This window comes from Symphodus melops (assembly GCF_947650265.1).
Source record: "Symphodus melops genome assembly, chromosome: 6".
Classification (NCBI taxonomy): Eukaryota; Metazoa; Chordata; class Actinopteri; order Labriformes; family Labridae; genus Symphodus; species Symphodus melops.
Window position 1 is genome coordinate 10,704,862 of NC_136696.1, and position 14,306 is coordinate 10,719,167.

Here is a 14,306-nt window from a genome sequence, read left to right on the forward strand (position 1 = left end):
ATGAAGCCTGGGTGACATCAGCCATCTGTTCCTGCAGTGGGCTCCAGAGGTTCATCGGCAGCATCCACCATGATGTTAACTGTACTGTATGCCGTCCCAGGCTAACTTTCAATCAAGGACAGGCTTAGAGCTGGAGCTGAGGCAGGTTTTAAGGCTCTTGACGAACCATTATGTTGCACCCATCCATCAATCATCTCAGCTACGTGTATAACTACGGATAACACGTATCTTTCATTAAATCAAAACAGAGCTTTTAAAAAAAGAATTCCCCCAAATACAGTGTGTGCAAACAACAACAACTAATCAGACCTATTTCGTTTGTTAGTACCAGGATGTAAACATGGGTAGTCATGATGTAAAAACATCTTTTTTTGCAGGATTATGCACTTCTACATTAGCTTCATTTTTAAAGACCAGAGAGTGGTCGCTTGGTTAAGGGTGGCAATGCTGTTTTGGTTGCCGTAGCGATCTTTTTTCTTTGATAAGGGCAATACTACCTTGTGTTTATTTCAAATTGATATCGTAATTTTAAAGCTTCTGTGAGGAACTTTGGAGTTGGGTCAATTAGTGGACTGTGGACAAAGCTGGATGATTTGGTTTTAGGCTTATTGTCCTGTACATGTGAAATACAACTCACAATGACTCTTTTTGAGTGGAAAAAAAGCGGTTCAGTAGAGGTGACATTTCTGTTTTTCACTCAAATTCCTTTCAATCCAATCATCCACCATCTTTTTCCACCTAAAAAAAAATCATTTCTAGTCACCATCCAACTCAACTTTTCTGCTACAGAAACATTGATCCTACACTGATTGGGAGCAAAAGTCCTAAATATCCTCCTGTATTCAAGAGAATTGTGCCACTTGACTCCCTTCCTTCTTGCTTGAACACCTCAACAAGTCCTTCTGATTCCAGGCTTCCTTTCACAAAGTTCATAATGGCTCCACTCCTTGTTCACTGATCAGCTCGACCACCTCTAATGCCAAACTCTTGACCAATCATTACTCAACACCAGACCTGCAAAGATAGAGTCTTTCCCCGTTTATATCACTGGTCAAAAATCAACTTTGCTGACCTGGTATTGCAGTCCAAATCAAAGCATTGGCGAGAACTGTATCCTCAAGGCGCCTCCTCCTTTTAAGAGTGGATGTGCATGCAGGTTGTCATGTTGTAGACACTGAAGCAAACATGTTCAGAAAGCTATGCATCAGTTTTGAAACATGTCTGTGTTCAAACCTCTCTTTTTAAAAGGCCTCTATAGTTATCCTAGTTTATTTCTGGTTGTGGCGCTAACTAGAAAAAAAGCTTTCAGGTTGGGTAGAATTACTTATATCTGAATAAGTTCACTTTCTCACGTCCATCGCTGCAAACACCTGTTGGTTTGATGTTTGTGTGGCAAACTGTGGGGCGTCCCAAACAACCATGTGGTGGGCTGTCTTAAACCTGCCTTCCTTCTTTGGTCAAAACAAAAAAAAACTATTCTGCACCGGACTCGAAACTTAGAAGGACGTCATACCAGCTCCTGCATTGTTTTCAAGAGAAGCCCACACTTCAACGTATCATGTTTCCTTAATGTCTGATGATATAGTAATCCATTGTATGATTTATTCTGTAGATATCTTACATATTGGTCCTTTAATGTGCAATAAATTTGCCGTAGTAGATGCAACTAATCTATATTTTCATAATGGGTGAATACTTTTAATAATAATTATAAATTATTCGATTTTTTTTTTTTTTTTTTTATTAAATTGTTTCTGTCTATAAGATTTTGATATCTCACAGTCCAAAAGCACATCCAACAGTACAAAACAAAAACAATACACTTAAAAAGGCAATATGCTGAAAAGTCTTACATTTTCTGTTTGGACAAAAAAAATGCAGCCACTGCGTCCTATTTGAAAGGCTTTTCATACTGCTCTGGTGTTTTGGATGGGATGGAATTTAGCCACTGAAAGAATGCAAATGGTCCTCACACTGCATTAATAATGTAAACAGAATCTCTACGAGAGAGTCACTTGATGCTGGTCAAAGGATTTGCTCCTCTGCTCGTGGTAAAGACAATGTTTACTCATGGATCCGCTGAGTGTTAACCTTCACAGTCTACGAGCATTTAAACAAGCCCGTTAATGAGCGTTAAACATCTCCTGAGTGAGAGCTGAGGAATAATGAGCGCAGTGAAGTTCAATAGAAAAACATAGTTCACCAGGATCTTTAGTAGACTTTTTAAAATCAAATAAATTCTTTGTCACAGTCACACCAGACATCTTTTCACACAAACTACAAAAAACCTCACAAATGTTTGAAACTCACATTCCCAAGAGACATTTCTATTGTTAGGGTTTTTAACAGGTGCTACAGTGTACACACACACACACTACTGTTCTTTATGATTTTTAAACTGTACAATTTTCCTGGCTTTTTGGCGAGGTCTATCCACAGGGGATTTTAAATACTTTTGGCTGCTTGATGCTTTATGGTATTATAGGGGACAAGTCATAAAGAATGAGACTCAAGAGCTTTGAAAGGTTTATGCTGAAAATGGTGGCCAGGACCGTGGGAATAAGGTCAAACAAGAGTTATAGATTATTTGATTGATAAATAAAGTTGCTCTCAGAGGTCGTTTATAGGGACGTATACATACAACGTATTCATTTCAAATCTCTCTTAAAGTTTGGCTAAAGTCGCTTTTATGCTAGTCAGACTTTTGCAGCAGTTTTTGTTCAGCACAGCCTCCTGTACATGCATAATACCTGCTGGATGTGAAATATTTATGCGTAATAATTCACAGGTAGTCTCGGATTATGTGTGTACAGGCTACATTCAGTAGGGGGAACAACAAGAACTTCTAAAACCCTTTGGGCTTCCATGCACCCTTTGAAGTCTCCAAAACAGTTTCTGCAGGAGGGGATGTAAGGAAGGAGCTGTGCTCAATGAATAATTAATAATTTACCGGCAAATACAAGTAATCGCTGTGTGCATGAGGAGTGCGACTAAACACAGACCTGAGAGTCCAAAATTATACAGTGTTTGTTTGCGTAACAGGAGTTTAAATTAAAAATGTGCCAACCAAATGAGTACAGTATGTATAAATGTCCGTTTGTAAGCGATATAATTCTGTTTGGAGCTGAGAAGACAACTTTTAGGTAGGCCTATTTGTTTATCCAATGAAAAGGATGTCCTTGCCTACTACCCTACGCACAATAAGTCAGGGACATTGTGAGGTCCTCAGTGGGTTTCATTCATAAGGTTTTGGTCGTTAAGGTTTGTTTCACTTCAGTCATTTTTGGGAAAGGGAGGCAATTGTATTAGGAGGATAGACACCTCATTTTGTGTTTTCCATGTAATGGTCTCACTCTGTACAGTGCACCTTACATATTGGGGCCAATCCCCCCAAAAATACAAAAAGACAACCATTCGCAACCGACTCCACCGCTTTGGCTTGAATGCCAGACAACCGTTGCATGTGACTCCACTGACATCAAGACGTGACAGTTTGCAGTGGGCACAAAACCATGTGACCTGGACAATGCAGCAGTGGTCTACCGTCCTGTTCACTGATGAGTGTCCGTCCACCTTGCACAGAAATGATGGTCGTCAGCGTTGCTGGAGAAGGCATGTTGAGCGATACACCGAGGTCAACATGGTCCCCACGGTTCGCTTTGGTGGAGGAGGTGCAACAGTCTGGGCAGGTATCACCAGTCAGATTTAGTGATTGTAGATGGTTCAGTCACTGCACATTACTACCTCAGAGACACCATAGAACCCATCATCATCCGCCAATCTTGCCAACACAGCCCCAACTTTCTGTTCATGGATGATAATGCTCCACCACATCGTGCCAGAACTGTCACAGCTCGACATGTCCCCTGACCTGAAGCCCATAGAGCACGTCTGGGACCAGCTGAAGCAGCGACTGGATGCTCGTACCCCACCCCCACTTGACCTGGCCAAACTGCGTGTAGCACTTGTGCAGGAGTGGAACACATTGCCTCAGAACAACATCATGAGGCTAGTTAGGAGCATGAGACGTCGCTGTCAAGCTGTCATTGCGGCAAATCTAACACCCGCTGCTGACTTTGTCAGTTTTGGTTATTTGGGGCTATCTTTGTTATTCTCTAAACTGTTGGGGTAATAAATAGTGCACTAATGAAAATGGTTCTTTTTATCATTCATTAATAGTTATGTCAAAGGAAACGATTACTTAATTCATTAAAATTCAGACCAAATAGGAAAAGCACTCATGTAAATAACAATATCTCTAAATTATTGTAATTAGTGTAAATTCCAGGTGAAACTTGACAAGTGTATGGGTACATTTGTTCTGCTCCAAGTCCCTCCTAATTGATTATAGGCCAAAAAAAACATTGCTAAGTCTCCTCACATCTGCACAGTTGGCTTGTTTAAAAAAAAGTCTTACATTTGTTAAAATATGATATTTTAGTATTTGTTAGCAGTGTTGTTAGCAGTGTTGCCGCCGTACACTATAAATAGACAATTTACTTCAACGGTTTGGATTTGTGGACAAAACTTTACGCAGTCTAAGGCTTCTTGTGCCAAACACAATGTTGTGTCAAACTCTTCCAATATTGTTGCGTACATAATGGAGATTATAGAAATGAACTTTTTTATCGGCCAATTGGATCTCTGTGTCAGAGATTAACACAAACGAGCGACACAGCAGGTGGAAGTTTACTGAAACCTATAAACGGACATCTGTCTCACCGTGGTTTCGGGGCTCCTGTTGGAGCGACACAGTTCCGTCTCTTTGCAGGAGGATGGAGGACGGGTCCTTCACACGGCTGACTCTCCTGGCAGGCGGGCGGGGCAGCCTCAGCCCGCTGCAGCACTGGTAGCACACCGCCCATGCCTGCTCCTCGTTGATGGGCTGCTCGTAAGACTTCAGCACCTCCTCCAGAGACAGTTCCCGTGGCTCGACCAGGTCCCGCGCCTCTCCGCGCTCCGTGGAAGCGGTTACCCGTGAGTCCCCGTCCTCGGCACTTCTGTTGGTGGATCTGGCCATGGCCGCGTTACCATGGAGCCCATCCTTCAGTCCGCACCCACCGAGGCCATTTGTGCTCTCTGCGTCCGCCGGTCGGCCCTGACATCGGTTCTTTAACAACGTCCACCTCTCTCCGACTACCGCAGCTGCACCTCGTTACCACAACACAGTCAAACCTGCCATGTTAATGTCAGTAGGATACTTCCGGTCCAATGATTCAACTTAAAACCCTTAATGCAACCCCTGGTTATCGTCACGTTGAAATCGTTATTTTTGAGAAAACACGTTTTTTGTTCTGAAGATGACGCGTTCCCCTGAGGTTGTACAAACTGCCTGACCAAGTTAGGAGGCAATTATGAATCGTATTACACTTACATAAACACTTCATCAAGACTTAAACACGCCTAGGTTCAACCTCAGCCCTTAAAACAGGTTTGTTAGAAGCCTATAGAAGAAGTTTCTAAAGTTTAGAAAGTTAAGCCAATGCATTATTATAGAGCCAGCAGGATGGGCAAACGAGTGTGATGTAGCATGCCTACAGTAGAAGTCTATTAAAAAATGAACACACTGTTCCCCTATGTAAACCTCAGTAAACAATCTCCTCAATATCTCAAAGTGTAGTTTAAGAAATAAAACGACTTAAAATGAAAATGAGCAAAAAAATAAAATGTAAAATTGCACGTCATAGGAAATGCTCCTTTAATGGAAATCGAAAACCATCACAATCCACATGGGCAACTGGAAGGAGTTTGGATGGACAGTCAGCATGAGAACATTTATTTCACCTTGCCAATATGGCAAATAATCCTCCCTAGTAGGGCCTGGGAGAACGCAGAACAATAATCAAGTTATACATTTATATTTTAAGAGTTTATATTGCCATTCTGGAAATAAATTAACAAATATTTTGATTAATTAGAATCAGCTTTATTGGCCAGTTATGTTTAACACAAGGAATTTAACTTTTGTAGACTGCTCTCTCTTTGTACAAAGTAAACACTATTAACAATTAACTAAACAATATTTAAGTAATTACAGACTAATATGTACAAGACCTTTGACTTTAAAGACCTTCTGATACTAGACATGAGTTAAAGTGGGTATACACCACAAGGACAAGTGGCAAGGACATAAACAACACCCGCCCATACCAAAATAAAATTTAACAACAGTGGAACAAACATGGGTGTCAACAAATTTACCTGCAGGTCTTTAGTCAGAGATGGCAAAAATTGAATTGACCAAAAATGAATAAGATCTTGTCTGAATAACTACATTGACTTAACCCAATGCAGTTGACCTATAGGTTAATATATGCTCTTAATTTAGTTACCTAATAACTATAACATGAGTCGTCCATTTTTTTTCTTCAAGTAAACCAGATGCAAAAAGACTTCGATATGAGGTGACACTTCGTGCTTTTACTCTGAAAATAATGCTACGACGCTTCCGATCCTGGACTGGCTGATTGTGGGAAACTTGATAGAGCTTGTTACCTTATCAGCAAATGAGAGAAGATTTCGGGAATATGTTAGGCAACAGCCCATGAGGAAGAAACCACCCTGCCTAGCAGCAGGAGAGGAGGGGAGGTGATAGTCTACATTTGGGGACATTTAATGACGTCAAACAGTTCTGACTTAGTTTGGACTTTATCAATATGAGCAGGTAATTGGGAGATTACATTATGGTTGGCATAGCCTACTATGTGTCTGCCTACTCATATTTTAACATCAGCGTCAAGAAGGAAGTAACTAAATATTGTCATTACTCCTGGAGTAGTAAGTTGCCATTAATGCTCAGGTGGAGAAACATGAATCATCCTTCTCTGCCCTAACCCTTTTTACCATCACTAAATGAACTCCCTGATTTGAGTGTTTAAAGTTCTCCCTGTTTAACCATGGAGACGCACGAGGCAGCCTAACTTTAAAAAAAAAAAAAAAAAACCCACTAGTTAAAAGCAGCTTAATTTTGAAAATCTGTATGTTATTTCTGCTTTGTTTTCTGCAGACACCTGATGTCAATAGAGACTGGAGCTACAGGTTTTCTGTGGCTTATTGTTTTTAATGTCAAGATTCCTTACGTGGTCATCACACCTGTGTTTTTTTTCCCTGAGGATCCAAATTATCTGCAGCATTACATCCTCGAGTTCACGTGACAAAAAATGACTTGTGAAGGGGTCATAAAGAGGGTCATAAATAGGCTAGCTGCTTCAATGAGTTATATGCTGGTGGTATGATTAAGGCAAAAAAGGTAACATCAGGTTTTTTGATAGTCAAACATTGATTTTTTTCTCCGTTAAAAAAATACAATGCCTGGTTTAATAGGTTTTTCTAAAATGGTATGTATTTTGGTTATGTGAACAGTGATTTGCAGGAGTACTCAAATACAAATCTTAAAGGGCCACAAAGATTTTTGTCAATGACTCAAAGGGCCATTTATTAAAGTCGGTCAGGCCACGTACAATAATACTGTACTATTCAAAACAAAATGTCCTTCACATTTAAAGCAACAAAAATAAAATGTAATTTCCATCTTTGTCATCGTGTCACAGGTCCTGTTTTTACTAAAGACCTTAAAACAGTGTGCAAACTTGATAAAAATGTATTCTACTAAAAGTGTGCAGTGAGGATTGTGTCCTTAATATGAGCAAAACAAAGTCAGAGTTCAAAATAGTGAGAGGAGAAAATGCAAAGAAGTTAAGTTAGTAAAAGCATTGTGATTTACCAAGCAAAAATTGTTGTGATTTTGGCAGTGTCTGAATCACAACACATTTGATGGGAACGTGCTAATCCAGGAGCCCAGTGTTACGCACAACAGGCTGCATTGAGGAGAAGACACAGGCAAAACACATTTTATAGCATTAAAGTTATAATGTCATTACATTTCAGTACAATGAATTTAATGGACTTTAGTAATGACATGACCAGGCTGTACATAAAAAAAGGAATAAACCAAACTGATGATCACAAAACACACTTCAATAATCGGTGCGTGTGCAGGTGTGCATCATAAGAAGTCTTAACAAGCTTACCGCACAATCAGAAGCCACAGTGTCTTCATATTTCAATCCAAAACTTATTGTTCTCATCGGGGATTTGATATCGGGTATCTCCATCAGCACATAGCTGATGGAGATACTTGAAGTTTTGTTCAATTGTTCAACAAAGATTGTTCAATCTTTGTTTCATTGCAGCTCATTTTATTTCTCATTCACGTACACTCAGCATCCCATCTTGACCAAAAAAACAGAAATGTAGAAATGTTTGCAAATTAATTAAAAAAGAAAACTGAAATATCACGTGGTCATAAGTATTCAGACCCTTTGCTCAGTATTGAGTAGAAGCACCTTTTGAGCTAGTAAAGCCATGAGTCTTCTTGGGAATGATGCACCAAGTTTTTCACACCTGGATTTGGGAATTCCCTGCAGATCCTCTCCAGTTCTGTCAGGTTGGATGGTGAACATTGGTGGCCAATTTCAGGTCTCTCCAGAGACACTCAGGCTCAGGCTGGGCCAGTCGAGAATGATCACAGAGTTGTTCTGAAGCCCCTCCTTTGTTATATTAGCTGTATGCTTAGGGTCATTGTCTTGTTGGAAGGTGAACCTTCGGCCCAGTCTGAAGTCCTGAGCACTCTGGAAGAGGTTTTCTTCCAGGATATTTATGTATCCAAAGCATGATGCGGCCCCTCACCATGTTTAAATGTTGGGATTGTATTGGACAGGTGATGAGCAGTGTCTGGTTTTTTCTCCACACATACCGCTTAGAATTAACGCCAAAAAGTTCAATCTTGATCTCAGACCAGAGAATCTTCTTTGTCATAGTCTGGGAGTCCTTCATGTGTTTTTTGGCAAACTTCTATGCTTTCATATCTTGCACAGAGGAGAGGCTTCCCTCAGGCCACTCTGCCATAAAGCCCCGACTGGTGGAGGGCTGCAGTGATAGTTGACTTTGTGGAATTTTCTCCCATCTCCCTACATTTCTCTGAGCTCCTTGGGCAGTTCCTTCGACCTCATGATTCTCATTTGCTCTGACATGCGCTGTGAGCTGTAAGGTCTTATATAGACAGGTGTGTGCCTTTCCTAATCAAGTCCAATCAGTTTAATTAAACACACCTGGACTACAATGAAGGAGCAGAACCATCTCAAGGAGGATCAGAAGAAATGGACAGCATGTGAGTGAAATATGAACGTTACAACAAAGGGTCTGAATACTTCTGACCATGTGATATTTCAGTTTTTCTTTTTTTAACAGAATTGCAAACATTTCTACATTTCTGTTTTTTTTCTGTCAAGATGGGGTGCTGAGTGTGCATGAATGAGAAATAAAATGAACTTTTTTGATTTTAGCAAATGGCTGCAATGAAACTGTTACAAGCCTTTATGTAATCTAATATCCTTCCTTATGCATACTGTTTTGCACATGTTTTTGTGTATGTTTTCCTATTTCTAATTGTATTCAATTACTTTTTCCATTTGTGAAGCACCTTGTAACAAAGTGTTTTAAAAGTGCTATATAAATCAAGACTTGCTTCGTCTACTTACTTTAGATTGCTTGGTTTGCTTTGTGATGTTGATTTGACAATGCTTTGAGAAGTTCTGTGAGATTGAAAAAGTTACTTTTGTGGTTCAACTTTTTGGGAGCTTTTCAGACAGGGTGCGGATCCTTTTTGATTCTTGCCCTCAGAGACCTACTACAGTATTAGTTAGGCTGGTTGCCAACTTAAACAGATTCATGAAAAGATTAATGTAAAAAAAAAAAAAAGATTTACAGGAAGAACTTTAGTTTAACCACTAAACTTGCCCGGAGCTTTTACAACATGGTTAGGGTCCTTTCTTAGAATTTGCCGTTAGGTGGATTTTTGATACAACACTTATTGGGATTGGGATGTGTATATCCTCGACAGACATGGCCCCTTCAAACATTTCCTGACCTTGTTTGACTTTGTTGTGTGACAGCGTGCTATGCCACACCCAAACATCAGCAGCATTTGGTGATGTCATTTTGAAGGCCCCTTTGCCCTTGCCTTTCCCGTGGGTCATATGGTAAATCCACTCGTCCAGCTCTGGGGTCAGCTCCAGACAAATTCATAAATGGCCTTTATCTCCTCAAGTGGGTTGAGGGCAACATCCTCATAGCGGACCATTTCGTAGCACCCTTCTAAAAAGGAGGAGTGTCCAGGAGGGCCCTCTCGTTGATGCGCACATGGCTCAGATCTCCTGTGTGACTTGATTCTGCACCTCGCCTCCCGGTATGTTTCTTTGCTCTAACAAGTCTAAAAGGGTTGAGCAGATTTCAACATTTATAGAGTATTTATAGGCTGAAGTAGATAATACATCTTCCTGTGTCAAGTGTGTGACAATAGTGTTGTTTTTATGAATCCAGCTAAAAACAATCTGGGTAAAATGTGTACTTCTAAGCAAATTAGTCTTTCATCACAGTGAGTTAAAAGAGCAGAGTGGATAGGAAACCCATTTGGTGCCAGAAAAATCTTGAGCCCAACTATACAGGTAGATAAAAGCATGAATGACTGGTATGAGTCTGTCAGTGTTTATTGTATAATCAGCATTGAGGGGAAAACTCTCTGAATTTGTAAGTGCACGTTTTAGTCGACCTGTATGGCCTCCAATAGTTCAAAGAGGTGGTGTCTGGAGGTGTATTTGGCTCAGATGAGGTAGTGTGAGGTTTTGCTGTCCTCTACTGGGGGTAGAAGGTATCTGTGGGTTTTCTTCCTTATCTATCACTCTTTGCACGAAAGTGTTTTTGCAACACAGCAGGCAGCAGAGTTGGGAGTCTGCTGGAGTTGCAGTGGTGCAGATTACACCAACTGTTTGGATTAAAAAAAATCAAATTGACTCAAATACCATGATTTGGAGCATTTTGTTTTTGCCCACAATATTCTGTGAAATGACTGTATTTCGGGACTGAAACTATAAACCTGAAAAAAGATTTGCATCTTATTTTTTTAGGGAGTTGTTCATCTTTAGAGAATCAGTTAAAATAAAAAATCTGAGCTGTTTGTGAAGATAATAAGGGGCCCAGCAGAAAACAGTTTGTCTACAAGTGGTTTAGGGATATATGACTTTTCAAATTGAAATATATTTTATATCTAAAAGAGATGATCTCAAATCCAGCTGACCTTCATGTGAGCACTTTATCCAGATCGTAAGCTCAATGTGGAGAGAAGTGCTATTCTTTGCATTACTTCTGATCTGCTCATTGTTCAGTTTGTAGACAGTACCAACAATTTGACTTATAACATGTGAATCTGGGAAAAATTCATGGCACTATAAACAACAGTTAATTTATTTTTTACATTTCATTAGCTTAATAATAATCCCTTTAACATGTGTTATTCATTTAAAGTACACAGATAAAATGCATCAACAGGAAAGCGGATCCATATGTAGTTCATTTGATTCAATGTATTTATTTATAATTTACATGTACTTTAATTCACATTGCCACCAAGTACCAAAGTCAAGTTTAAACAGTTTTCTTTCTTTTTTTTATTAAAAACCCTGTATATTTGAGACTCTATTAGAGGGGAAACCACTTTTTAATTAAGCATTAACTTTAAGATATGATCACTTGTGTACTGTAATGTAAACTCAGATCAGATCCATGACTGTGTAACACAGTCAAATGGAGTCTGTCTCCCTCTAGAGGCCAAACATGGAACAACAATGCAGAACAGGTTGTGATTCTTCAAAAGTATCTGTAATATTCAGTGTTTTGGTGATTCAGCAAACTATACCTGAAACTGAAGTTATAGTGTATATATATTATTAATTTATGTTCATTGTTTGTGTCATTGTTTGTGTCTGGCCACAAAAATCAATTCACAGGACAGTAAATTTATAGAAAACTGTCCTAAGATTACTCATCTCAATGAACGAATGAACATGTATTAAACTGATAAATGGTTCAGGACTTTCTTGCTGAGTTTCCACAGAGGCAGCTGTGCTTTTCATGGAGTTGTCATAACTTTTTTTTAAATCTTGCTATCATTGAAAATTGACACCTGAATTTGATGGGCCTGTAGGTATACACCTTCTGCTGCAGAGCTTTGGAGCACATTAGACTTAACAAAATATATTTTTATAATGTCATACTATAACAAAACATGATGGATGGATTGTGCTCTTAGGCTTCATTTGCACTGTTGCATTATTTGTACAGATTGCTCGATTTCAATGATAAGGACAAAACTCCAAACTTAATCTCCTCTTAAAATGTGCTAACCACTTTTCTCAGTGTTAACCCTTCAAATACATAAACTTATAACACAGTTTTTTTTTCAGTTCGAATACATTTGTTGAGTGAGTTTTTTTAGACAATTTTACAACACTGAACTGATTTTTCAAACAACAATAAATCATTTAAGGGTAATTATATTATTAAAGGGTCATTTAATTCAAATGTTAAAGCAGTAAACAGAATTATCTCAAGTATTATTTGTGTAACATTAAACTTGGTAATAAAAAACAAAGACAGAATACAGAAATATAAATACTTGAACGTAAGCAAAAGTTTTGAAATATTTTTTTCTGTTATTTATATATTTTTCTTTTTACAGAACTATTAACCAAATTGCAGAGAATTGAGAGTTAGGTGCTTAAAACATCCTGAAGAGGGATCAGGATCATCTCTGGGTTTATACTGCCCAGGTTTAAGACTGAGCAAAAGAGGAATGCAACTAAAGAATTTTAGCATTTCAAGTGGACTTTATAGATTTGCTTTTGGTGCATGCTGGTATTACAATTTGATAAAAGAGTGTGACCGGATATGAAGTGTATTAGTTTTACATTTACATTACTTTGAAAGCGCTGACCGGAAGTTGTGGTACTTACAGTGGCGCTTTTAACGCAGGTTTGAAGAGCTCACTGCTCTGCATTGCTGAATCTCTCTGCGTGGAAGAAAGCAGCCAAAGAAGTCATGTAGCGGGCACTTTTATTCAATAAATTGGACTTACAACAACAAGAAGACTCATGGACTGAGAGAAGAACCGCGCTCGGATTAATTCTGACCTGGTGGTTTTCTCATTTGGATAAAGAGCAGATTTGTGTCACTTAAGAGAGGAGCCAGAACATCGCAGCAAACATGTATGTTGGTTTTAAACTGTCTCATTTCAACACCTTTCCCACTGTGCAGCAGCCTGTTTGTGCATGTGTTTATCTCAGTTAGTTAGCCTCCTGTGGTGGTTTGGGGGGGCTTAGCTTACATTAGCTCAGGACATCTTCTGTGTCTGCCAAGACGCTTTTCTCATAAGCTACTGCTTCAGCCTGCTCCTGTCACATCATGTCCCGCTCTCTGCTCAATGTAGGCAGAAACCAGCGTGCAAAAACCGCATTGGAAAAAAACCTTTAGCATTTCTCGTAGTTTGAACTCCAGCATAGGTCTGTCTGTCTGGGTCTTCAGTGAAATGTCCCCTCGTTGATTTGCTTTCTGCAGTGTGCTTCACAGCATGCCATCAAATAACAGAGTTTAGGGCTGAGGCATGCTGGAGCACCAGAAAGTAGAAAAAAGAGTTCATTGAAATACATGTGTGGAATAGTTTATCCAGAATACCTGCACTCTCGTTTGCTTGAGTTTAAAAAAAAAAAAAAAATATTTATTGTTTTGAAGGTTTACTTGTCAGCCTTAATGTCAGTCGTCATTGACCCTCACGTTGGGACGTGTTGTGGGCATGTATACATTCAACTTGTAGTTAGTAAGTCTGTGTGTTTTATCCTAGAGATAGAAGCTATGAAAAAGGTCTTTGGATTATACATTTGTAGGTGAAAGAGATTTAAAAACATAAATAACACAGGGATCTATTTGTTTGTAAGATCATTAAAATCTGGTTTGTGTAATCTAATAGCATAAAGATGTAGTTGTTGTCAACTGTAGGCTACTCTCAATTTATTACATCTGAATGTGGCTGTTTTTTTTTTTATCAAAGTAGATAGAACATAATTGTTGGGATTCATACCTACTAACAGTGTACCATCCGACCAAAACCATTTCAAACTTCCCGTCAGTCTTAATGTCGTCAAAAAGTAGAGTAAATAAAATCTTTAGATTTCCAGTCACTCTGGTAAAATGTGTTAAAGAAACATTTTTAGTGTTTCCTTGTGAGGCAAGCCCAGGCTAAATCTAGTTAAATGCTAAATTACTTGCTTGAGTTGGGAAATTTCAACTCAAGACCTGACCAGGACAGAATCCTGACTTTCTAAAAAGCTGCAGGACATGCATCTGTATTACATGTTTATTCAGATATAAATCAAAAATCTCATTTCAAACAGTCGTACTGTTGTTCCCCTCATCTG

General features: G+C 39.0%; 2 protein-coding genes across 2 annotated transcripts in view; one reads left to right on the plus strand and one right to left on the minus strand.

The window, feature by feature from the left end:
* Positions 1-5,417, minus strand: part of spire2 (spire-type actin nucleation factor 2) — a 28,841-nt gene extending 23,424 nt beyond the window's left edge. The window contains exon 1 of the mRNA XM_079346695.1: positions 4,723-5,417. Within this exon, the coding sequence (XP_079202821.1) occupies positions 4,723-5,020 (298 nt within the window). The 5' untranslated portion in view covers positions 5,021-5,417. The remainder of the gene's footprint in view (positions 1-4,722) is intronic.
* A 7,431-nt stretch (positions 5,418-12,848) lies between these two features.
* ripor1 (RHO family interacting cell polarization regulator 1) overlaps positions 12,849-14,306 on the plus strand; it is a 45,448-nt gene continuing 43,990 nt past the window's right edge. The window contains exon 1 of the mRNA XM_079346933.1: positions 12,849-13,100. The gene's annotated coding sequence lies outside the window, so the exon portion shown is untranslated. The remainder of the gene's footprint in view (positions 13,101-14,306) is intronic.